This window comes from Colius striatus, chromosome 2 (genome assembly GCF_028858725.1).
Source record: "Colius striatus isolate bColStr4 chromosome 2, bColStr4.1.hap1, whole genome shotgun sequence".
In the NCBI taxonomy this organism is placed as follows: Eukaryota; Metazoa; Chordata; class Aves; order Coliiformes; family Coliidae; genus Colius; species Colius striatus.
The window spans coordinates 61,884,976-61,911,865 of record NC_084760.1 but is presented as its reverse complement, the minus strand read 5'-3'; the positions used below and the strand labels follow the sequence as shown (position 1 = coordinate 61,911,865).

At 38.0% G+C, this 26,890-nt stretch overlaps 1 protein-coding gene across 2 annotated transcripts in view; it reads right to left on the bottom strand.

The window, feature by feature from the left end:
- Window positions 1-26,890, bottom strand: part of PDE7B (phosphodiesterase 7B) — a 174,023-nt gene that overhangs the window by 23,005 nt on the left and 124,128 nt on the right. For both annotated transcript variants that reach the window (XM_061990732.1, XM_061990731.1), the window contains 2 exons: window positions 14,399-14,482; window positions 1,149-1,300 (listed from right to left, as the gene is read on the bottom strand). In XM_061990732.1, coding sequence (XP_061846716.1) covers window positions 1,149-1,300; window positions 14,399-14,482 — 236 coding nt within the window. The remainder of the gene's footprint in view (window positions 1-1,148; window positions 1,301-14,398; window positions 14,483-26,890) is intronic.

The following is a 26,890-nucleotide window of genomic DNA, read 5'->3' as shown; positions in this document are numbered from 1 at the left end:
ATCGATCACAGGATTGGTTGCTGCAGCCTTAAAGTTTTGTTCAGGAAAGCTATAGAGATGCACTTGAAAGATTAGACATCAGGAACCAAATTTAGCTATACTGCATAAAATATCACTTGCACTTCTAACTGAGGTTTTGAATTTGACACCAAAAATACCTTCTAAATGGAGCTCAAAACACAGAATAATGCAAACCAAAATATTATGAAAAGATTTGCTTTTACTGCACAGCTCTTCTGTTGTTATGTTCTGAAATTGATTCAGTACAAATCTTAAGTTTTTATTCCAGTAAAGCACAATCTTAGCTCTCGTGATGAGCATGAATTGCATTATGTTAAACAAATCAATGCAAAGGAATAGCTTTTATAAACTTGGATACTGGTGCTTCTGTGGAGCACACTCACCCACACAGAAGAATCCGTCATCAACACTATATACAGTGTTCTCACAGCTACATCTGTTCAGGAAAGAGACTCAGTCTGAACTAACTGTATGACCTACAATGGCAAATGTGTGAAAGAATGCATGTTCACTCCCGATGCTTACTCTACATTCAAATCACTTATGGATTCTTAATTACTTTCTAACACCTGGCATGCAATCTTCTCTTGCAGAGAATAAAAATTGACCAGGCACATAATCCCAATGCCAGCAGTTGTGCAAGTTTTATTAGAAAATAATATTCAAAGCAAGTAAAAGAGCTGCAAGATCAGAGAATAATATTTTGATTACTGTGAAGTCTTTTGCAGCAGTGACTGTTCCCTATTTCCTAGCCTATGCCATTACGGAGAGCTATTGTGGTTTGCCTAAGAGCTGCTCCATACCAGCTGAGAGACAGCTGGTTTTTTTTCAAGCGGATGAACTAAATCCTGTGTCGATGCTGCAAGCACTTAACTCAGTAACTGAGCCTGAGATCTTTCATAAATCCAGATTATAATTTCAGTTGACAGAATCTGAAAACACTGACTAGATTTAGACATTTTCCCATTGCTTTGAGACTTAGCCTTTAAAGTGCTAACTGTAAAAGAGGTAAGTAACGTAGGTCATTGAAGAAACCAGCCATACATTTTTTTATCTGAAGACTGAAACAAAACCAACACTCTCTGGCATATTAATAAAAGAAATGGAGATATGGAGACCTATCTTACCCTCGCTTGCCCAAGGTAGTCCTCATCCAGTAGGTACAGAGAGGCTTGCGGTACAATTCCACGCAGTAACCGGGATGCATGGAAATACCTCTGGAAACTTAACAGTCTTTTCACTTTTTTCTTAGTGCCAATTTCCCCTGAGAGTGAAGTATCTGTGAAAAGCCATGAGTACAGAAACCATGAAGTCCAAGACGAAGGATGACATTCTCAATTATTTAATAAAAGAAATAGCAAAGCATTCGAAAATATTGATACAAAAATCACAAATTTCACGCTTCTTGCCAGTCCACATGAAGGAGCAGTGTTAAATGCCTGTACTTCAGTATAAAATATTTCTTTATTTCAGAAATGAAATACATTCCAGTGAAAACAGTACTACTGTAGGACTTGGAAGACGAGTTCAGTATATTCCTGCCACTAAATTTAATGAGATTCAGGCTAAGTCACTGGGGGGGAGGCGTGTGATCTGTCATGATATGTAAGTCACTGGTGGGATTATACACAGTTTTGTCTCTAGGGAGCCTAAACGGCTAGGCAGAGTTAGGCATGAGAAAGCTGCTCTTACTCTTCTGTGGCTCTGTTCCTCAGCTATACAACTGAAAATAGCACTACCTTGCTGCCTCACAGGAGTGCCACTGGAACATATTAAAATTGCATAGGACTAGCATACAATGTGATGTTGGATGTAAAACCAAAAAAGTGAGACTAAACCAGATCTTAAAATGCAGCTTGAAAGCACAAATGTATGAACCACTTTTGAAAAATAAGAAAAAAGAGAAAAAGAAAAATAGGTTATTAATCCTATTGTATTGCCTGACATACTTCCAATATGTTACATCAAATTATAAATAGAGAAAATATTTTAGTTCCAAAATTAGGAAAGCAAGTACATTCAGGTGATCCATGCATTTCTGGTTACACAACAGAAGATGTTCTTTTCCCTCAGTACCAGGATAATTCTAATTCTCTAATGCTATATTAGGAGATTTTCACATAGAGCTAAATGTGACACAAAAACCAAGGCAGTCTTTTTAATACGGTGATTAAATCAGCAATTAGAGTAATTAAATTACCTTATTGTTAGTAAGAAAAAGACACAGGCTTCCTAAAAATGATAATGACTGAAGTAATTTAATCTGAACTTTTAACAGAACCTCATGTACAGCTGTGATGTTTTAATTTTGCAGTCTGTTACAAGTTTTAGAAATAAGAACAGACACTGGACGGTTGACTGAAGGTCTAAGATTCAACACAGTTTTATTTCTAGGAGGAAACCTGTAAGAAACTGAAGATTCTTTTAGGCATTCCTTGAGGTAAGAAGCTGCACAGCAATTCACTGGATTTCTGGTTTTTCTCAAGAAAAATATCTAAGCAGTGAAAATCTCTCTCTCTGTTTGGATGTTTCTTTTTATGAAAAAAAAAATACTAAGTATTTGTTCTGCTGTGAAAATAAAGACTTTGTATGCCCTTTTTAAATGAATATTATTATTCTGAGAGGTTTTTCAGACAAGTCATTAAGGTTTTTTTGGATCATACATGGTTCACTATTTAGTTTCTCCAACAGTAGATACGTTAGCACCTTCTGTAGGAAGTTTCTTCTTTCAGTAATTCAACAGCTAGTGAGCAACACAAAGTCAGTAACAACAACAAAAAATACAAAACTTACATAGTATCAGTAATTAATATACTTTCTTACACCTATAAATCTCATACTTCTTGTGGGCAGCTTAAAGACCTCACTGAGTTTTAATAATATAAAAGCACAAAATAATTTTATTCCAACTTGATAAGCCACGTGTTTTCAAGAATGCAAACAGTAACAATGTCACTGCTGTACCAGCATGAAGGTTAGATTTTCATTTATGATGTGCCAGCACCTGCCTTAATTCTCTCACACATTTTAATAGCTGGAACAATTTCATGGCCCATTGAAGGAGTGACTAACATAGGTGCTAACAGTTACCCAGTGACAGTGACATGTAGAGGAACTGGCAGAAATGTTTTTGCATTTCTTTTCATTTATATAGTGCTGCTACAAAGTGGCTGGCATTCAGTTTAATCCCTGTGTAACAAAACACTCTTAAAATTAATTAGCTTTTTAAACTCATGTCAGATGTTTCTTGACTTTCCAACCCTAATTCTGCCTTTGCCCCCAGACTCTCATTGCTCTCAGGTAACAAGTTTAACGTATGGCAAACTTCCCTTGAGTGGTTGCTCTAACTAATTTTTACCAAATGTCTGGGTTTTTTTCAGTTGAAGACAGCTGACTGAAATTACCAACTATGCTCCCCTAAACCATCTTTAAAAATCATACGTAGAGTTGCTGTGGATGATCTGAAAGTAAAGGTTTGACCCGAGTCCCAGCAAGCAGCCGTATGTTGGATTATGAAGTAGCAGTGATTTTATCCTGTGGATTACCAGAGTATTTCCCTAGCACAAATAATACTTACCAAACCACAAACACATCAGGTTGAAATAAATGATTTATTATTATGAAACATGTTCTCTGAATTGAAACATAACACTTGTGGCCACTGCACTGGTCACATTGCTCTGTATGGTTGTCACAAGTCTCAACTGAAATTTAATCATTGGCAGACAGTGCCCCTAAAACATGACTTGCTGGTTCAGATGAGCACTGTACTACTATATATTAAGCAGAAAAGATTACCAACAATAATCCGTTGCCCTGTATTTTCATTTATAAGGGAAGGAGTTCATAATACTGATAAAAACCATTAGGAAATATATTTTCAAAATTGGGGTCTTGACAGAAAAGCCCAGGCTATCCACATGCAAACTCTGGATGTTGACTTGAAGATTATCGACTTAAAAATAACACTCTTTGAGTCATTTCCATAATAATTGATCTGTCTATGAATCACGGAACCTGTAAGATGACTGCTATGACCCATAACAGATCGCTATGCCATTAGCCATAGTGTCTTAAAATTAGACTAAAACTCTGCCCATCTCCAAGCTCAACATGTCCCCTACTATTACAATCTCAGTAGCATTTTCTCTTTCCTCTAACAAGATCAGTCTCAAGTAATAAAGACAAGCACAGCCATATGAAGTTGAGAGAAAAAGAAGAGCAAAAGGTGAAGCAACTGAGAGTGAATGCTCAAATTCTGTTCTCAGCTCAGCAGTTGCATCTGAATCTCCCAGCAGCGAAGAGCTGTTCTTAGCATATGGGATCCACCAGCTGATACAAAATTAAGATGCAGTTTTAAGATGAAATTAAGGGTTTATGTAAATGTCTTATAGGGTGAACTTACCACTTTATTCATAACCATGCATTTCAATTAAAATTTTAAGTACAAAATTTCAATTGCAACACCTGATGTAAATCATACAGTGACTCTGAAACACAAAAAGGTGCTGATAGCTATTTCTAATTGGGTTAAATTGATTTTCAAGCAAATGAACGAAAAATATCATTGCAAATATCACTGAACCTCAATTGTGGACGTATGGATACTAAAACATATGTTATGTTATATTATCTACTTAAAGAATACACGTTGCAAAGCTCACATGGGAAGGATTTAGTAATTATGTGCAATTTTGAAGTGAATATGAAAGATAAACAAGAATGGATTTTCTTTACACCCATAAAACTTCTCTTGGGAACTATGTTTTCCTTTGATCCCCATAGCAACTTATGAATGGTTTGTTTACCTAAAAAAAGCATAATTTCTATCTCTTAAAAGATTCCCATACTCATATCCCATGGAGTTTCTACTGCCTAGCACAGCAGCTGGAGAAACCCTTCTTTATATAGCAAAGAAAGTCACTGTATGAGTTACACAGACGTTATGTATGAATTACATATACATTTACAGAAGCATCCGTACAAGAATTCCTCACAAAGCTTAACTTCTACCTTAAAAAACACAGGTGGCCTGAGCTCACAGTGTATCTCCTGATGTGTTTTGGCAGGCAGCAAAAGTGATTGCATTTTTCTTTAGGTAATTTGACAGCTACATCACCGCCAGACCATGGATGATGTCTGGATATTACATGTGGCCCTCAAGGTTAATAAGCTACAGGAATCAACGGTTACTGTCTCTCTCCTAAGTTCCTCCCAGTTATGCAGATCTGCTTGCCTTAAAAAGATCTACAGCTCACTACACCCCAACCTCTGTTATTTCAGGGAAAGAGGATTCCTGCACTAAGAACTGCTACCAGTTTTCTTTCAGATTTATTTCAAGTTGCTGTGCTAGCATGTGCCCACAGGCAGCATGAATACAAAAATTATGGAGGTTATGTTAACAATGGTTGAGTTAACCCAGAAACGATCACATAAATCAAATTTGGACAAGGATGTACTTAACTCTGCAGCAGACATTCATTACATTGTTATTGTTCTTTCAAAGTAAACAAACTTGGTTATGCATTTGAATAAGGCCTCTGAGTTTTCCTTCACAGTATTGCCTTTAATTTTATTGCACCTCAGCGTACAATAAAAACAGGTCACCCAGCAGCACAAGTGGTTAACAACAGGTTTATAGATTTTCAAAAGCCAACTGTCTCAGAAGCAGAAAATGGTTTTCTTCTTCTTTCCAAAAGGGTGCAGAATAAATCAGGTGCTCAAGCCTTTGACTTATACAGTTCATAATACCTTCTGAAGATGCAAAGACATTTTGTACTCAGACACTGTTCTACAACTGTATGCCCAATGAGTCGGGCAAGATTGCTAGTAAAGTGCTAGAATATCTGGAAGATAGGTAAGAGGATCAGACCTGCAATTTACTGTCTGGACAGTTTACAACAGTGAGGACTCTGGGAAACAATTTGTCTCTGGTCCTATATGTTATGGAGGTAATTTCCTGCACCATTTCCTGGCTTGACAGCTGATTAGAACACTTTTATTTGACAGCCCAACAGACATGTAATTGACTTTTGCAGAATAATTGCTGTTTGTCTCTTTTTTTTGGGTGTCAAATCATGCCAGGCATTTAGATCACCTTTACTGAACCCGTTTGGCATACTCTTTGCATGACTTGACAACTAAATTTTATAATAAGAGGAGTGTATGGCACTGATGATAGAACAAAATTGCTGTGCCTTCTTAATATTCCCTTACATTATGGATTTATCATGTTACTCAGCAGACAACAGCAATATGAGTAGGGACAGCTGTACTAGCACAGGTAATCTAAAAAGCCATTTCAAACTTAATGTTTCAAATAGGAACTTTGGAAAAGGCTCTGGTAAAAAAAAGAGTAAAGATAACCTCTCTGCATTGTCTAGATTTTGCTGTTACCTTGTACCTTGCAGTCCAAAAACTCTTCGGAAAGGAAATATTGTAGTTTTGAAGAAGGAAGAAAACACATAAAGCATCAGAAACCTATGTAAAAAAGATGGCTTCTTTAAAGCTTTCAGTCCAGTGTAGAAAGATTAAGAAGCTCAAATGAGTATCTCAGTTGTATTACTCAATCGTCTGCAGCTAGTGTGAGAGACCAATAAACAAGTTTGATTAAAAAACAGACACTGGTCACCACAGTGAAGAAGACAGAGATGAACACCTTGCCCTATATCATACCTACAGATAAATAAGTGTTGTACTGATATCTTGTAAATGTAGAAATCCTCATTAAACTTCCTTAAACTACAGAGGAATACAAAAAGGTTGTGTTACAAACATTTTGTATTTACTGCCTTCTCTAATGTCTAAAAAATTATTTGTTCCTTGACTTTTGATAAAATTCAATTTTAGAGGTCAAGTGCTTTCTGTTAGCTGCCATGGCTCATATGTGTTAGAACTATACTCTTTAAAAGGGTAAAGATATATATATTTTTTCAATCAGGAAAGCAACTGTGACAAGGAGTGAGGGACTCTAAATGCATCAGAGAGAAGCAGAAATTTAGAAGTAAAACAAAAGATCTTCAGAATTTTACACTTTGAGTCAAGATTCCATTATTCAACCACCTGCACAAAAATCAATACAGAGCCCAGTTTACAGAAGAGATGCTCATGTGCTTCTTTGGCTATACCTGGCTTATGAATTGTGAGAGGTTCTGGGATCAACTTTATAGGTCACCTTGCTGTGGGGTTTTTCACTTGAGCTGAATGTGACCTGCAACAGATCAGTTTCTAAATTATCAAGTTCCTGCATGACTGTTGGCATCTTAAAGAACACTAGTCATGTAGTTTCCTCTCCATCCCAAAATATGTATGTTTTTTGATACTGCTTGAAAGAGACTATAGAATTTAAGAATTATGCACTAATTAATTTAAGAATTTTCCCACTTCTATACTGAATTGACTCACTACATCAAGCTCTGGAGAAACTAAGGTTTCAAAGACAAAGAACATTAGCCTTAATAACAGGAAGAGGAACAGATTACATCCAAATGTAAGATGAATTCAGATGTGTTTCTCTTCACAACTTGCAGCCTTCATTAGGGTCATCCACCATTATGCAAACACACACCTTGGCACCTCTATTAAACCCCCGGCAAGTTCTCAGGAAATGGCAAGTTGTATTCCATTTCATCACAAAGTTGTTATCATCACAAAGTATGAACCTTCACTTTGCCAGTCTGATCTTTGTACAGTAGCACAGTCAGGACCCTTTTTTCCCCCCTAAAACAGCAAATGTTCTATAGCTGATTTACAGCTTCTCTGAGAGGAAATGGTACATCCCCTCCCCCTTCACTCCCCTTGAGAAAAAGCAACATAACCTGTAGTAACAGCAAACACAACTTTCATTTATCATCTTAATGATCCCTTCTCCTTGTTCTTTCTCTTCCTCTGGTCATTTGGAAAGTATCCTCAGTGTTATCTTCAGTACACCCTTTCCCTTTTCTAATCAGGGAAAAGAAGGTGGGGTGGCCGAATAGGTCACGCATAATTTGGAAACTTTTAAAGGGACATTCTCAGTTGAACTGAATCCCAACCGCATTAAAAAAAAACAGTTACAAACCTGTATAATCAGATCAGTGTTCACCAAGACTTAGTGTGTGAAGCATATTTAAGGTTGGGTGTTTTTCTGTTTGCTCTGCTTGCTCTCCTGAAGCATCTGTAACCCTCAACTGCTGTATTTGGTTAGCACATGAGGGCACGTGCATCAATCAGTTCTACATTCTGGCTTTCATTATATACAAATGTAGTGTGCAAAAGCTAAACCAGAAGCATGAATAGCAGGAACTAGAATATAGTTTCCAATCTACCTTGTTATTAAATTTTGAAGATAACAACTCTTAAGAAACATTGAAAAATGCAAACAACACCCTGAACCAAAAAAAAGGTGTTGTTATTTGATGAAAAAGAGGAACCAGATAAGATTTCCAGTGACAGGAAGACTTTTTTAATATAGTGAAGTGTGGCCAGAAAATGGAACAATCTTTGTGCTGAAACATTATTCAGAGAATCCCAATTCCTCTTCCTTGAATAGGTTACTGAAAGCAAGGCCATCAGCTGACTACAGTTCTGGAAATGTTCTTCCCATTCAAACCAGACACAAGCTAACCAGATTAAGAAGCTTGTGTGCCTTCAGGATGTTGATGAGTATCTTCTGGATGTGCTTATCCCACGAGGAACTAAGGGACGTATTATGTAGAAATGATACAGACCTCAAAAGAGCTCTCCCTTTCTAATTTAATAACTATCTGGAACTTTGGACTCATCTCCACAGGCTAGGTTGGGATCCGAGTAATCCAATCAGCCCTTGAGACTTCCTCACAAGACTTTTAGTGTCCTAATTTAACCTGGGTCAGAAATATCTAAAAAGGCATCTCTCACTCCTTCTTCTAGCCAAAGGCAACAAAACAAGGCAGTTAACCAAACTCCTTTTAAACTCACTTGTTTGAGTTCAGGTTACTTGATGGTTCAGTTTTGGGTTGGTGGCTGTTGTTAAGTTTTATTTTCCCTGGAGATGGGCCCTACCTGAAAGCCCTGGAGTGTTCAAAATCCAAAACCAAAACCAAATATAAATTTTGCAAATGGACTCATCTGTAGACAGGCAGAAACCACAGATTCAAATGTCCACAGACTTTGTTTTTTTCATGAGTTCATATCTTCCTTTACTAAGAACACCTTTCCCTGACAACACTTTACATTTCTGTGGTACCTAATTCATTGTATGCCTTCAAAGCACCATTTTATTTGCATGACCCAAATCAGAAAGCAAAGCAAGGATAGAGACTGAATGGTACTTAATATCACTGCTTATCACCATCTTGTACTAAAAGCGTATCATCTATACTCACTGAATTTGCTAAGGAAAGCTTAAAGCAGATGGGGTTATTCTGGACTCTATTTTGGTCTGCAGGACAATATCAAGATCCTAAGTAATACAAAGATGCAGTTTTGGAGTGTCTACAGACATGTTTTGACCTTTTAAATATTCCCAGATCCCACTCTATGTTCCTTTTTAAAATCTCTTTGGGTGACATCATTTTGGTAAAGAGACTCCACTTTGCAGGTCACACACTACATCCTTTTTCTTTCCTTGTTATCCCTTCTAGATCAATATATGGAGAACGAACTATATCAGACACTGAGATGCTGTGGATGGCTTACAGACAGCATGTGGATGCAAGTTAATGAAAACGATATGACATACTGTGACAAAAACAAAGTACCCCGATGAAGAATTATTCAGGAAAAGTTGAAAATGAAAGCAGAAACAATTACAAATATATTACTCCATGACAGAGATATTTAAATATAGTCAATTGGAGGCTAAAAATTTTGTCATTTGCAAGCAAAAATTTGATCCAGAAAAAAGCTTTGCATAAACAAGATGGGAACTCGAGAATCACTATTTAAGCCTTAAGAATCTCCCTGTCTTCTGACTTAAAGCTTGAGAAGCAAATATGTAAATAACAAATTACTCATTTCAGACGTAAACTTAGTTATTTTATCTTCTACTTGATTTCATCTGGCAATAAAACAAAGTATCTAACCTAACTGGAACAGCATGAGGACTTCATGCTCGCTGCTGCATGCTTACCTACTGCTCTAGATTTATTACAAGGAATTCCCTCAAACTTTTTGTTAATGCAATGAAGAAATGTACCCTCAGTTACCAGAACAACTCATCATGTGATAATTAAATCTATTTCAATCAATGCATTTTAGTCACGGGCGGGATCTGGGTCAATGACTCACTGAGCAATTTTGTCAATCACGGAATTTAATTATTGCTGCCTTACCTTATGGTTCTTTATTTGTCAAATCTAAACTATGCTTTGCCAAAAGGAAAATTTGATTAAGTTAATATTTACTTCATGTGTTTTAAATTCTAAGTTATCACCCTGCAAATATTTGGTTTCACTCCTTTTTTTCCTATGAACATAAAAAGGTTCATTTAATCCAAAGAAATGCAGAAGTGCCAATAAACTGCCATCATTAATTCCCACCTGCTTTAGGTTCAATTACAAGCTAGAGCCACCGAGTTCAGAGTCAAACTTTCCTAAAATTTGTGAGGTTTGTTTTGGAATCAAACTTACAATAATTTATATGTTGTATTTTGCTGTTTGATGGCACCTACCAGTTGCCCATTCCAGCTCACTAATTCTGGAAGAAAAGTTTCTAATGCTATATCTTTTCTTCTTCCAGTGCTCTCATTTTAAGGACTGCCTTATTTGCATGAAGAGAAAACCCTCTCCCCATTTTCCTATAAATATATAGGGCTGTGCAAAACACATCTCTTTCAGTTTACGAGTTTGTAAAGTTTGAATATTTGTTGACAAGCACTCCAGTGAACACTGAGCCTCAAGTCTGCCACATTCAGATGACTTTTTTCCTGAGGTATATCTGCAGCCATCAGGAACAGGTGTTCTCCTTGCCTCACTATAGCAGGATGGAAAAAAGGACGATCAGCTTGTCCTCTGCGAACCTTCACATCAGCCTGCCTAACACGAATCAGCTGCTGCAGCAGCTTCCCCAGGGAGAGGAGCTGCTATGTCGTTTCCCCTCAAGCTTCTGGCTCAGTACCATCAACACAAATGAGCATTTGGTTGGTCACGTAGGTCTTCACGAATTGCAGTGACTAACTCAAGAGGCTGAGGTAAACATATGCTCTTTGCAACAGAGAACTGAGGAGTTCTTGGTGACACAGGGATATTTTACACTCAATTTTGTATTCCATAGTCATCTCAAGAGTCTCAAAACCCACCAGTGCAACTATGCCTCAAGGAAAGCTTGTAACTAGGCAGAGGAAAGACAGGAAGATGCTAAGGCTTCACATCTCCTCCAGACAGGATCCTGCAAAATCCTCACAGTCCTGATAGCCTGGCAATGACAAGGTGAAATAACACTCGCTAACTTTCTATATATTGCAGATAGACACTGGAAAAATGTGTGGATGGCATCACAGACGTTAGCTCAAACAGCAAGAAGCCAACATTAATCCAGTTGGCTTTGGTTAGGGCTATAGAAGATCCCATTTTCAGAGTGCGGGAAGTTTTCCTATCCAAAAAGACTTAATGGTGTCTTAAGTTACACAGCAATTTTACTGCAGGACTCCAGAAAAAAAAACAGTCTACTTGGTGTTAACACTTAATAGCCATAGTAGGGAAAAATCCACTACACTGACTGAATCTGTAAGTTTGTTAAAAAAGTTACATTTAAGAAACCTTTAGTCTGACACTAAATAGCAATGCCCTGTTTGGTTTTTTTTTTATAAATGTCAATTGTCAAAATCAACGTTAAGTCTGTTCAGGAATGAGCTTCAGTGTTCTCCCTTACTTTACAACAAGAGTAGCACTGTTATTTGGGATCATATTTCCAATAGCAGAGGGAACAATCACTACTTAAGCTTAGTTTGTCTGAATTAGAAACTTTGGAGTATTGTTTATGCTGCATTTCTTGATGACTTCTGAGGATATTTACCATAAAATTTTCTCTGCCTCATCCCTCCCTCACCATAACAGCTTTCAGTATACAGTTGCTGCCTGTCAGTTATTGCCCTCAAACAGATGTAATGTGGTGCCAAAATTTTACTGCATTAGGCACTTTTCAAAAACATTTGCAGCAGAGACATTTGTTTCTTTTTCACAGGATGTGCAGCACCATGGTTTTTGCTGCTTATATGCTGTACACAGCAGAAATGGATTTGACAGAGGATGTATACTAACAAATAATATAAAAGTCTGTTTACTTCCTAGCAAAACACGTCTGTGTGCTCTGATACTGAACACCTTCATTTATGTGGAGGTCAGTGAGTAAGCCAGGCCCACTGCCCTTGCCATCCACCTACAAAATTAGTAGCCAAGTGCCTAGAAATTTCAATTAATTTTGCACTGAAAAATGAAACCAACTCCACTTCTAAGCAGAAAGCAGTAAATACATAAAACCTGAAAGCAATGGGAAATCACAGAGATCACAATCAGCCATAGTGATGTCTTTCAAATTATGGAAAAGCAGTAAAAAAGAATAAGTTAGAAGTCCTTGAGACAGAGAGCACGGGAACATACAACCTTAGGTGCTCCACCTCCGTGGGGCCAGAAGTGGATGGAGACACATTTTTAAGTTCAGTAGTTACAGGAGAGGAGTTATGCAGAGCCTCCTGCACCTTGCATGATCAAAGGCTGAGTATTCACCAGGACATCTTTCTCCACGGAGCATTCCCTAGACAGCCCACAGACAGCACCAGCACTTCCCAGAAGCTGGCAGTATCTGGAGGATGGTGGGCTTCACCTACAGGGGATAAAAGCAGAAGCCCTATGGCCAGAAAAAAAAAACAACCTGAAAAGTTTTTGGTTTCTTTAACCAGACAGAGGAGAGAAAATATGATGAGAATTTTAAATAATGTGTATGCATTCAAAATAAAAAGGAAATCACTTAGTCACACTAAAGGTGAGTATATATTTACTTCTACTTTATGAATGACAAGGTTTTGTTTTCTCTCAGTCTGTGTAAGGGCATCTACAGTAATATTTCCAGACAGATTAAAATAGGTTTTTCTTCACATTTTTTCATTGGCAAGCCAGGGTTAAATTACCCTCAGAGCACTGATTAAGCAGTATGTTATTCTCTTTGTCTTGGGAAAACTCCTGGACTAATCTTACCCCTTACATCTTTCTACCTCAGACACAGAAAGCACTGTGATGGACTTAGCACCTAGAAAGTACCTTTCATCAGCAATACTGAAAGCAAGAACTTCACCAGGTAGCAGCAACTTTGCTAGCCTGGGTGAATGCAGCTGATCAGAGCCTCACTCTCTCGCTTCCTATCAGCCCCTCTTTTCTCCTGACTCACAGTCAGACATCATCCTCTGCAGCTGAGCTTCTTCCCCACCATCCACGTCACCCACCTCCCTTTCCCAGGCACTTGGGCAAGCCGTTACAAAAAGGACATGTAAAACTTTGGTCTGGTAATTGCTTTTTAATAAAAAGCATAACCGCCAGAAGCTTAAAAGTGTCATCACTAAACAAGCTGTTGGAGTTTTGGTCTGTTTTGATGAAGACAGTGGATAACTTCTGTTTCAAAGATGACATGGAGTGGTCTACGTAGTACACAAGGACATATCGAGATCTGCCTCTGTCTCAACACTGAAGTTAACACAGTATCCAGAGTGAATGCTGCAGGGCTCAAGACTAGAGTGTTCTCTGCTCTTTTAATTTTTTTTAATTTATTTTTTACAGACTGGCTACTGGTTCATCATCACTACAAAGAGTCCATCAGGTGAAAAAAATACAACATGATCTTGATGTTTTTCCCTCTCTTTTAGATTTGCCCTCCTTTATTTACAACAGTGGCAAAGTAACTTCAATGAAAATGAGGTTAAGATTATTTTTAACAGATGTTCACTGCTGGCCTGACCCAAAATCCATTGACGTCAATGAGAAGACTCCATGGGGCTTTGGATTGGGTTCTAATTGTTGGAAAAATTAATGTTATTGTAAACCACTGGTCAGTGCTGTCACATGCTTCCCTTCTGTGCCAATTCTATATGACCGGATAACAGCCTCACGTAAATCTGTTCCAACTGTTGGCTAAGAGGCTAAAGGACACAGAGGTTTATCTTTTCATTCTGAAACACCCCTTGCTTCCCCCAGCACACTCCATGGCACTACTGTATTTACTTGACAGACTCAGCATTATGGACAGTATTTATACAATTAAAACTTTTCACAGTCAAACACTGGGTGGGAACAATAGAATTATTAATGCTGGCTGTGTGAAGACAGCTGAATTACAGATACATATGAAATGAGATACTCTCGTTCGTGTACTTTCAACATAGATTTTTATTATTTTTTAAACCCAGGCCTGAAGGAAGGTTTGCACTTACTGTTAAGAAGACGGAAGTCTATAAACGGGTAGGAGCCACGGCGCTCGGAGAGAACCCCTGTCTGACCTCTCACCCGTGCATCTCCTGCAAAACACAAAATCCCCAGGGATGTTAGAGGGACAGCTGCCTTTCTCTGCTGTTCAGATCTATTTTCTATTCAAGTAACGACGTTACATTCCTCCAGTGGAAAAATAAAAGTAAAAAAAATCATTTCCCATTACATCTTTGGGTAACTGGGTAAAGCAGTACAGCTGATCCTCCTATCAGAACAAAGGCACAAAAAGTCTCACGTTTATTCTACTGAACAGCATCTTGCCCAGTAACCAGACTTTCACTGTTTCAGGAGTAGTGCAGAGGTCCTGTTTCTTTCGCCAGACAAGAGCAGTTGGATTCTGTCACAACATCACACACAAAGGTCAACCTTGGCTCACAGTCCAACTGACCTCCAAAGCTGCGGGACTGGTCTCAAAATCACAAGTTGATGAAAAGACCCCTGAACAAAATATGAAGGATTTTTCTCAAGGTGTATTTGTTTCATTGTTTGTTTCTGTTTTACTTTCTGCTCTTTGAGCACTCTGGAAAATCTTGGCCTTCTCAAACACTGAAGCTGCTTGATGTAAGTGAAACCTCATCTTCGCAGATAAGCATTACTCCAGAGCTTGAGGGTGTATATTTAACCATCAAAAAGTGACAACACAATACTAAGAATTAGTATCACTGTGTAATTCCCATTGATTAGCACCTGACTTAACATGTAATATTGATGAAATAGGCAAAACTCATTAAAGGAGATAAATGCTACTCAGGATGAATAAGAGTTATGAAACATCTCTCCAAGTAGATAGGAAAGAGTGTGAAGTGAATGTCATTTTTACATTTCCACAACCTTAAATATCTTGTACTGTAATGTAAAAATTTCTTTGTAGGCAAATAAAAAGACAAAAATATTAAAAAATCTTAAATAAGATGAAGTTTGGAGACTCTAGAGATTCAGATTAGAGTACTCCAGATCTTTACCATAGCAGTTCCTCCTCTATATAGTGTTGATATCATACCCACTGCACTTCCTCAGACACATCACACTGTAGGCCTCTCAAAGTTTGCAATAAAATTATGGATTATTAGTTAGTTTTAACTGTGCTTCATCTAGGACCTGAATATAGCATCTGACTAATCCAAACAAAAATAATTTAAGAACTTGGCTGCTCCTGCTATCTTCTACAGCCTGCATTTACAACTAAGAAAACATCTTGCAGGATAAAAGCAGACCTAGTTAGATGCTGTTTTGGGGTTTTTTTTCTATCTAATGTTCACTTAAAATGTGCTTACAATTATGCTTAAGGGAAGAATGCCAAGTAGGACTATTAAGTTAAATATTTGAGATGGAGAACAACTTCCGTACCCTCTACAAGTCCTTAGAGGTATGAAAGACACAGAAGCATGCCCTCAAATTAATAATATTTAAAACACTGTCACTTTGGATTATAAATATAAACCTATTTTTTCTCATCCTTGCTTCTGGCTTGCTTTTTGGTTTCCAGAGACAGAACATGTGTTCTCTGTACTCAGGTCCCAAGTCTTCTACTAAAGGGCAGGAGGGTGGAGCAAACAGCTGGAGAGGTTGTAAAACACCGAAGTAAGATTTGTCAGCACCCATGAGTCAGAGCTCATAACACAGCACCTGAACTTTAAAAGCATTGCTCTCCTCGGCAGGTAGACCCATCAGATTGGCCCACTGAGCAGAAAGAGTAGGAACAGCAAGCACACGGTACATATTACACAAATCCCCAAAAATCAGACAGGCGTGAGCCTGTCCCTAATATAAGCATCAGCAAATTAAGAACGGGTGTAAATTCAGAGCATGTCTTGATAGAGGCTTTTGTTTTTCTGTATGCACCAATGAATTAACAGGAAACTTTAAATAATCCCCTGCACTGACATACTGATAAACATGTCACTCGTGACTAAATCAACAGATACTTGAAAAGAAAAAGAAAAAAGAGAAATTCTAACTCCAAAAACCTGAAAAAAACCCCGTAAGATACTGTAGATAACATAGTACTAGGAAATATCAAAATCATACACAGTTAAAAAAAGCCTAACTAGTATGATCCCAAATTTTAAGGAAGACAATACTAAAGGTAGGTAGACAACAGGTCAGAAGAATATAATTCTGAAGGAGGAGATGAAAACAATTGAGGCAGCTGATGGGATGGGCTTTATCTATACTGAAAGATGACCTGAAATAGTTAAGGACTATGCATGATCATTGATAAACTTGCTACCAGATACTAGTTCTTCAAATTAAGAAAATCTGAGTTTTACTTAAACAGCAGAGCTGAGGACCTGAAGTCATGGAAAGTTGACTATTTTCATTATTTTACTTTTTTTCAGACAATAAAAATTTGGGCTGTCTTTAGCATTATAGTGATCCATATGCAGAATAAATCTACATCCCTGTTGACTTAGTAAAACCCACTAAAATCCTTATATTTGAGGACTATTAACTTTGCCCTCAGGAAAGGCAAGTTTCTGATGAGTCCAAGATGTTATCAAGTAGCTCTACCTCATGAATCTGTTATTTCACAATGCTTCGCCAGGTGCCACCTTGTCTCTTTCTACATCAGTACAGAAAGATTAGTTAGGAAGTGGTGGTGGGCTAAACCAACCACACCTGCCTTCCTCCATTTTTTTCTTGGCTCATTTATTTGGAAAACATTTATACTCTTCCCTATTACTTTTAATTACCTCTAAGTACACTGAACAGAGATACTAAAAATGGGGATCGCACTAGTTGTACAACACACCACATGATTTTTAACTTCTGAGAGGTAAGGACCGTTTATGGCAACATCCCAGAATCTCTTTTTCGCTTTGACAGAGGACTTCAAGGGCAACTTTCATCAGTCCACCAGATCTTTGCTCTCCACCTTGAAATCAAGCTAAACAATTGTTCTGACAATTCAGGCAATTAGTAGTTTTAGATAAATAATCCTTTTTAGAGCAAAAGGAAGGATTCTGTGGAAATAGGGCAGGAAATTTTGACAGCTCATTGTATTCCCAAGCGAAACAAGTAGGGTGAAGGGAAACAGCAAAGGGTCCAGGTTCTCCTTAGCTGCTTCTGGCTAAAGAAACAAGGCTGGAACATTTGCAGATGCAAACATAAAGCGCTGCACACTCTCTGGAGCAAAGCTGCCACGAGAGCTTCCAGTGGGGACATCTCCCAGCAGCCGCTTTGCTCTTGAATTTTACTTTGTCCTTGTTAACACTGAGAAGAAAATAAAGCAAACAAACCAAAGCAACGTACATTAGGTAACAGGAGTCTGTATGGTGCATGCTGTGACTGACACGCACAACTTATAGTCAGGGGAAAACTGAATATGGGGCAAGGACCACAGTACTACTGCAGCCCTATCACCAGCTTTATTTCCAAATGAGGAGAAGGGTTAAGAAATTAATGAAGCAGCTCTTAGCTGTCTGACACATCTGGAGGAAAAAGCCATCTGCACCGAGGAAAACAGCTTCTCCAAGACTTGTCTGAAATGACGTAGGATTCAATTTCACTGAGCAAGCACAACAAATTAGAAGAGAAAACAGAGCCATGGCTGTTAAAAACAACACAACAGCTTCACGCAGCAGACACTAGGACCAGCCACCAAATTATTTTGTTTGATTTTATTTGTACACAGCTCAGTGTGGTAAGTCAGGAATACCTCAGCAAATTCAGAAGAGGTCAGAAATATTTATTCTACTCAAGCTTTTCTACAATTTTCATCCAAATATTTCTTAAGCTGACTGTTTTGGGACAGATAACTGCAGTGGCTGAGTACTTTCCACGGAAACTCTAGTGGCAGTAGTCAGGCCTCTCATGGACTCCATGGGAGTCCCTGGCTCTTTCACTATTTCAGTTATGAAAAGACTTGGGATTTCTGAGATCAAGGAAGAAGTTGTTGACTTTTTAAGCATCATTCTGGTTTTGGTGGAAAGTTTTCTAAAAGAGGAAAGTGGCGCTGTGTAAAAGTAGTAAACTCGGATGAAAAGTTAGGTTAAAAACAAGCAGCAGAATTATTGGAATTATTTTTTTATTTGAAGATGTTGAATGCCTGTTCATGGCAATTTTTGCTTGTTTGGATTATTTTCATTCTGTTGTATTAGTCCTAGAAAGGTTAGCATAAATTCTGGTCTGCAGAATATGTTTTATGCAGATTTCCTCATGTGAATAGGATCTTCAGTAAACAAGAACATTTCCTCTGGACAGGCATGGCGAGACTGATGTTAGAAGTTATAGAGACAGGATGACTTTCCTTTCCAGCAGGAGAAACTGGGGCAGCCACTTCATCTATTTGTTAGCATTGAATTTTTAAGCATGTAAATATTCCAAAACATAAGGTTTTCTGTGGCTTTACAGTGCACTATTTCTGGTAATAGTCCTAATGAGCTCATAAGTGGCAATACATCCAATATGTTCTGAAGTTTCATTTCAATGAAATGCTCTGCAAAGGAAGGTAACTGTTGGTACTCTCTTTTTACAAAAGGGAATAAAATGATGGTGTAGAAGACATAATTTGGTTTTGTATGTGTCTTTCACATGGAAAACCATTTAATTTCTGCTGCAGTGGTCCTTTCCTGTAAATGGACTATTTTATTTTTTTACCAGTCAATTACTTGAATTTCAGCTATTGAAAATTCAATCTCCAAATGTTTTTTTTTGCTTTCTTACCAAACTGTATTTTGGAGTGAATGTTGGTTCTTATGCTCAACATAAACTAGTGGCACTGCCTGGTTGTACCCATCAACTGTAATTTATGTTCTTCTTTACTGACCAAAATCCATACATCTGTTGTACCTTAACCTCTTCACAGTATTATTACCGCTGCTTGTGGCAATCAGTAAAATTCAAGAAATAGGAGCTGACAATCTGTTCATAAAACCCTCCTCAATCATAAAAATTGTTTTTGTTGGAAAAGATCATTTAAGATCATTGAGCCCAACCACCAACCTGACATTGCCAAGCCCATCGCTAAACCATATCCCTCAGCACCACACCTATATGTCTTTTAAATATCTCCAGGGATGGTGACTCCACCACCTCCCTGGGCAGCCTGTGCCAGTGCTTAACAACTCTCTCAGTGAAAAAGTTCTCCCTAATGTCCCATCTAAACCTTTCCTGGTGCAACTTGAGCCCATATCCACTTGTCCTATCATTCATTACTGCAGAGAAGAGATTGACCCCCAGGCCACTCCTTTCAGGTATTTGTAGAGAGTGATGACGTCTCCTTTCAGCCTCCTCTAAATAACCCCAGCTCTGCTAAAAGTCTTCTGTTAAGTTCATTTTTGCACTGATGCATAGCTTATCTGCATAGACAGCCAGAGGAAGACCCTAGGATCCACAGACATGCCTTTAACAGCAGGTCCATTCTGACAAATGAACATTGAGAGTAAAGTGAAATGAGTATTTTACAGACACTCTTGAAATCTTCCCATAAACCATATCAGATCACATCAGTAACTTGTGAAAAGACTTTGAATGGAAATGAGGCAAAACTATTACAGACTTTGGGAAAAAGTGATTGCAGACAACTGAAATCCAAGAGGATGAGAAAACTGCGATAGAGAACCAACTAACAGCAGTCACCAGAAATTCAGATACTAAATGATACAGACCTATTTGTTCTTGTATGAGCAAATGCAGAGCCTGCAAAACCAAGTAGCTACCTCCGACTGATAAAATGGTCAGTCCATTAGGATAGACAACCCTGCACGTGATAAAGAAGGTAGCTTTCCAAAATGTCAATGCATTATATTGCACTGGAAATGCTTTCAATTGTTTCTGAGTTTGATAATTAATTACTCTACAAATTACCCCCATAAAGTCCAATGTATTTCACATACTCGTAAGTCAGAAGAGTGGAGCAGGTATCTCTGCCTGGTGACTAATGCTTAGAGACTGAATTGCCTTTAAGAGTTGCGTATTTTTGACTTTGACTGCAGATGAAGTCTAAGATACTTGTTCCTAAATTAGGTCCCACCATTGTGAGCAGAGCGTGCCGAAGAATCTGAGCCCTTGGCAATGAGGATCATATTCAGACAGATGAGACCACACCAAACCTTTTATCTGCAAGCATGCTTTTCACTGTGGTTATCACTGTTATTATTTATTTTGCAATCAATATCATAGATGCATACACCTTCAGTTCACACCAACGTGGGCACATCCTCAACACACGTACCCAGCTATGCTTATATAGTGCAGTATATTCCTACAGCTCAGTTAAACAGAAATCAGCACTTGTTATCCAACGGTAATGAGAAAAAACTCACTCTCTGATACTAGTGTGTGATAGTCACTTAACTATCAGTATTTTCTAGAGAAAGACACAAAAGTGCATACAAAGATTTACATAAAGTGCTAAATCGCAGGACACAAAAGACAGAAAGAGGGCATAAGAACATAGGTACATTACCCTTACTGCTTCTTCACATACAAACTTTCATTTTGGAGACATCAGAAATTCAGATATAGGAGTTTGCCAGCATGAATTTTGCAAAATTCAGCCAATGGCTTTCACATGCAGAAGACAGACAAATATTGGTATCTCACGGCAAAGAACAGAGAGTTATTGAACTAAAAGCAGGAGACAGATCTTGGAGAAAATACTCCAATGAGAAATCATGGAGACTTGTATAAATACAGCATTACAAGTACAGAAGACAGAAGTAATCTAACACCACCTCCACACACGAAAGGAACAGTTTAGACAACTGTCTTGTTTTTAGTAAATATTTTGCTTGAACTAAATCAGAAACCCATCTATTATCTAGGGGGCTGAATTCACTAATCAAAGATGAAAGCCTGGGCAAACTGGCAGCCTGGATGAGAGGTGACTGCTTTTTTCTGAGGGATCCACTTATAATTCCCAACTCTTGCCTACACACAAGCAGTAGTATATGACTGATGGCATCTTGAGAGTCTCACTGCTTCTGTGATCCTCAATGACAGCACTTCGACTGACTTAAAGCTTATCATGCTGTTGCTGCTCAACAGGGCTCAGGGTAGTAACAAAGGTGTCAGGGTGCTTTGCTGGTCCAGGAACCAGAACTGCAGTGGACAAGATCCTCTTGGCAAACTTGATATTACCATTTCTACTGCTAGTGTAAAGAACTACCTGTCTGTATTTTAAAGTTTTTATACTGTCTTGCTGTTGGGGCTTTAGTCTTTTTTCTCTCCAAATATTGTTCACTGACTTTCCAGGGAAAGAGGATATTAATATATATAGGGCACTGAATTGTCTTGACAATTCTTGTCTCCTAAATGGTTAGATAGCTTGGAAATTAGTCTGTATTAGAGGATGAGAGCTACGTTAGCAGAATCAGGTTCTTGCATTGCTACCATTGCTATTGCTCTAGAGCCCTGGTGGGAAGTGGCAAACCTTACTGGTTGGCTTACATATGAAATAGAATCTAAAGTAATAGCTTCAAAATTAAAGGATACATCCTGAAATGTTAAGAGCTGTCATAAAAGTAATAACACCAGTTACAGTATGTTCTCAGCAACAGGTAGTAGGTTGTAGTACCATGGTAACTTGAAAGATAGTATCTTACTGTCATGCTACTCCCATCCTTCTTTCAAATAAATTATAATATAAATAAAAATACATTATTAGTTATTTAAATTGTACTTTTTGGATTCTGGTCTTCTGCTAGACTCCCAACTATTAAAATAAACATGCATTTAATTAAAACTTCTAAGACTTGTACACCTCCTACTGCACATAAACAAATTTCAAAATTAGGTTAAGTAGTTTAATAGAATTACTTTCATTTTGTGTAAAACAAAAAGCACAAAGAATCTGTGTTTTGTCCAAGACCAAAGCCAAAAACCTGGAGGTCTTGAAGACCCACCTGGACATGTTCCTCTGCAACCTGATGTAGGTGAACCTGCTTCTGCAGGGGAGTTGGACTAGATGATCTCTAAAGGTCCCTTCCAACCCCTACGATTCTACGAAATACCTATGCATGGTGCATTACGTCAAGCTACTTCTATTGTCAGTGCCCAAAATACATTATTTTCTTCACTCATCATTTCACACAGAACTTGAGTTATCCAAACTGTTAATTATATTTTCTTAAATGTATTAATGTTCTAGATATAGCTGTTGTTTCAGAAGCTCCTTTGCACTTCCCTGTGTATTGCAACTGCAAACCGAATTCTCTCAAACATCTACATCTTATTCTATTAGATGGACTTTTGATTTCAGCATTCTTAGTGCTTTAAATGCCTCCACTGAACACAACTGGACTCCTTGAATGTGAGAGCTTTGCAGTTCAAGAGTAAATTCTTTTACTGCACAAGTTTGATGTCATTGTCGAGCATTTATTCATCCAAGTTTGTGTTTTACTCTTCTGTGTTCTCATGTCTCATCTACCTATAATATCTGATGGTTTTTATTAACTTTTTTTTTTATTCTACAATTCCCTCAAGAACCATTGTTGCAAGCACACGCATTTTATGGGCCACATCGATGAGTTACCTGATCTGCAAGATCCCGTTTGCATTCCCTGCTAAGGCGCTACTATGTAGACAAGCAGAAACTGGTAGATACTATAGTCCATGTGTATATAACAAAGCCATTGATTAAAATTGATATATTACATATAGTTAACTTATGTAAAATAACAATTGCTACAATGATATCTTAATAGAAAAATGCTGATAATCTGAAAGAGGAATAGAACAAATGGAGCTTGGTTTTGGGAAACTAAGTCACTTAATTTTGTTGTGTTTTTTTTTTAATTTTGAGAGAGAAAGAGAGGGTACTTTTGGAATTAAAATGCAAGATGGCAATCAAAAGCCCTGAACTCATTTCCCAGTCTCTTATGGAACAAATTGTTTCATTTCCATGCCTCAGTTTTCCACTTGAGTGTTTTGTTTGTTTTGTGTAGACAGAGAGTTCTCTAATGCACAGCCTCAGTAGCTCAATAGCACTCTCCACCTGCAATCCTGGTCACGGTTTCTACATTGTCACAATGCAAACACTAATTATCTCTGCTTTTCATACTAGTAACAGCTGAGTTAGACAACATTCAAAGAAAATTAATACAAAGGCTTTTACTAGTATGATCAAACAAAAATTTGCTTTCTACCCTTAACAGGACAATTAAGAAAATTTCCCTGTATTTCCATAGCTTTGCGCACAAGATTTCTACACCCTCTAACAAAACTACAAAAGATACATGTTCAAAACTGTAAATAGTAATACTGCAACTGCCATTATAGCAACACATTATCTACTTCTGACATGACTGACATTAGCCAAAACGTAAAGGCTGTCAACAGTTTTTATAGAACGGCAATTTAGTCTGTGGATGAGACAAGTAGGAAAGGTGCAAGACCTTTGGGATTTCTTTCCTTCTCATTTTGTACTAGAACTGCATGTCTACCATGTGCCTCACACAAAAAGAGATTCAGTCTCTGCTGATTCAGTCTCCTCATATCTAACTCTTCTGTCTAAAGATTGTATAGCGCTTGCATAATCCTTTAAGGTCCATCAGTACAGAGTCAGGTTTGAAGGTAAATGTGACATCATAAAGTAAAGGAGTCTCAATGTTGTGCATTAACCACAGGATGAGCCTTCCTAATCAGTCTCTGCACGTTGTTCACCTCCTTTTTTCTACCTGCCCCCTGCATTGTACATATATAGATGTATATATTCCTAATTGGAGTATGATCCTTCTACCTCATCTTCTCTTTGACTTACTGGTAATTTAGCCTCCCCTGTGGCTTGAGTACTGCACAGCTTTGTAGCAGCAAGCCCAACAGTGTGGGCCACTTACTTCTCCTGATGTGGCTGCCCCAGGAGTCTCTGTGGATGGGAGAGGGTGATGAAAAGGGGGAAGAAGGAGAAGGAAGTGCTGAGTATTGGCTCAGCAGCACATGAAGTCACCTGTAATATCTTGTAGGAGAAAATTTTACTCACTATCTGAACCCTTGCTCTGATTGAGAGCTTTATCTACACACAAGCCTGCAGAAACAAGCGTTTGAGATTAATGACTTGACTTTTGTTTGTACATCATATATTGCAATAAATTCTTTTTTGTATTCAAAAGTAGTATCTATGGCAAATAGCCTGGAAACCTTTCTTACTGGTTTTAAATATGGTTTAGTTTCTCTGTGGAACATACAAATACCTTTGTAACTTGGTGAATTACTGAACAATAAAGCAAGGGAACTTTGTACGAAATAAGCACAGGTAACCTTAGCATTATATGCTTATTTAAGATAAGTATTTCCTGAGCTAGCTCATGTTTTATCACATAATATTTCTTCATCAGAAAATAGTGTTTTGATAAAAAGCTTTTTTATCTAAGTTTCTGTTTAGAAAAAAAAGCAGCATATCTAGATCATATAACTATTTGGAGTGGAACCTTTTTCATTTTGATACTAGATACAGGAATAAAGCTGCATAAAGTGGAAGTCGAGCTTGACTGTTCTGCTATTTGGAAAACATTTTTCTCTTCCTGTTTTTACACTGTATTTTTCAAATGATTTTATCTTTGGGGGGCGGGGGGGAGCGAATAACCCAATTCAGAACCCTAACCTGGTTAAAATTTAGCAAACATGCTAACTCTTGCACTTAAACAGATCATTGATCTGGACCATCCTTGCTATGTCCTACGCATCTAAAATTTAAAACTTTAGAAAAATGTGGTGCAAGAGAACCAACCTAGCATTACTCAAACAGGAGCTTGCTCTCTGTGCCCTGTTCTCTGTTATGGTTCAGTTGCATTAAATATTTACTGTCTAAAATGTAATTAAATAGCAGTTTACTTTCTTTATTCAATGCACATTTTCAAGAAAGGTGAGCACGATCCGGCTAAAAGAAAATAATTAGCTACCTATTTCTGCAATCACAGAATGCAGGTGATACACAAATCTAATTAGGTGTTTTGCCATTGGCAAAGACTGGCATTTCCCCAGAATCAGGTTTTGTGTTTTGCTAACTGGGATGCCAAGCAGCAGCAGGAGCAGCTGGTGCTCAGGCTGCTTCCCCAGCAGATGTGCCGGCAACCATGGCTTTGCTGAGCCCATCAAATGAGCAAGTTGCTGCCATGTAGCCTCTGCCTGACTTGTTCTAGTGAATATGGGGTTCTACCCAAGCTCCTTACTCCAGAAACTGAAAACCTTAATATGTGAAAGGAAGAGCAACTAGTAAGGTATGCAGAGGGGGTTAAACATACTTGACTGTAAATCAGAGCCCCTTTTGATTACCCTTTACATCACCATCTCCTCCTGCATCCTGTAATTATGTACACCTAGTCTTGATTTCTCTTTTACACTAAAGTTACAAACAGAAATGTCACATAAGGGACCTGCACCAAACACTTCCATTTGAGAGAGAAGGCCAGGTATAGCTGAAGGGAAGGAAACCCTGTCTTGCCCTGGAAACAGAAATGGATTGTGCTTGGCCCCTTGCTGAGGAGCAGCAGACAGAGAGAAAGCAGGGGAGAGAAAGTATTTTTCTCTTTCCTCCTATTCTGTACATCCTTCTAGAAGAACTGGGGAAAAGAAATGGTTTTCAGACAGTGAACTACTTGCTGCTCAACCTGTGCAACAATATGTGTTTAATAATCTTCCCAAACAACCACAAATAGACAGAAACATGAATCAACACTGTAAAAGTCATACTACTAATTAATCTGCTAATTGGCCCAACTCAGAAGTCTCCATTCATGAACCAATCAATACACTGGAGCTACACCTAGAAGCTAGGTCTGCCAATTCAGGTCCATCACTGGCCTCAACCTTGCTAAAGCTTTATCTATTGTGGCAGTACCAAGAATGCTACCAGGAGGCATATGCAGGTACTCCATGCCCAAAGGAGAAAGCAAGGCAGCTTCCCACAATTCTCGTGGTCCAGAGTAGCCCAGCATTATACCCCGTTTGGAGGCCAAGACACTCTGTCTTCCTACTTAATGTCTTCCAATAACTTCATGTAAAAAGTTTCACCACTAAACATATTTTGTGGTAAAACACTAAACTAAACATATTGTGGTATCTAGAGTACTTTATATTTGAAGCCCTATGCATTTTATATCTGGTTTTTGTTAATTAAAAAACCCAACAAAACCAAATTAGCAACAAGAATATTTGAAACTCTTTTTACCTGCGAAGTGCCTGGTCCTCTCACTGACAGTGTATGCTGCAGCACTGCCTTTCTCCACAACTAAGGCTGAAAACAGAAGCTGAGGTTTTTGTCTCCTGCATTTTAACATGTTCTTAGAGAACTCAAATAACTGCTAAAGTCATTCAGAAAGAGGAGGAAACAGCAATGTAAAACTTTTAATACAGTAAACAAACAGACTTTTTTGAGTGAAGGCAAAAAATATTGGAGATGCTTCTATACATCCCAAAGGAACAATAAACTGTACAAAGAAGACTTTAATTTTGTTTCATCTCAAAATTTACCTTTAAATTACAGCTTAACAACCCAA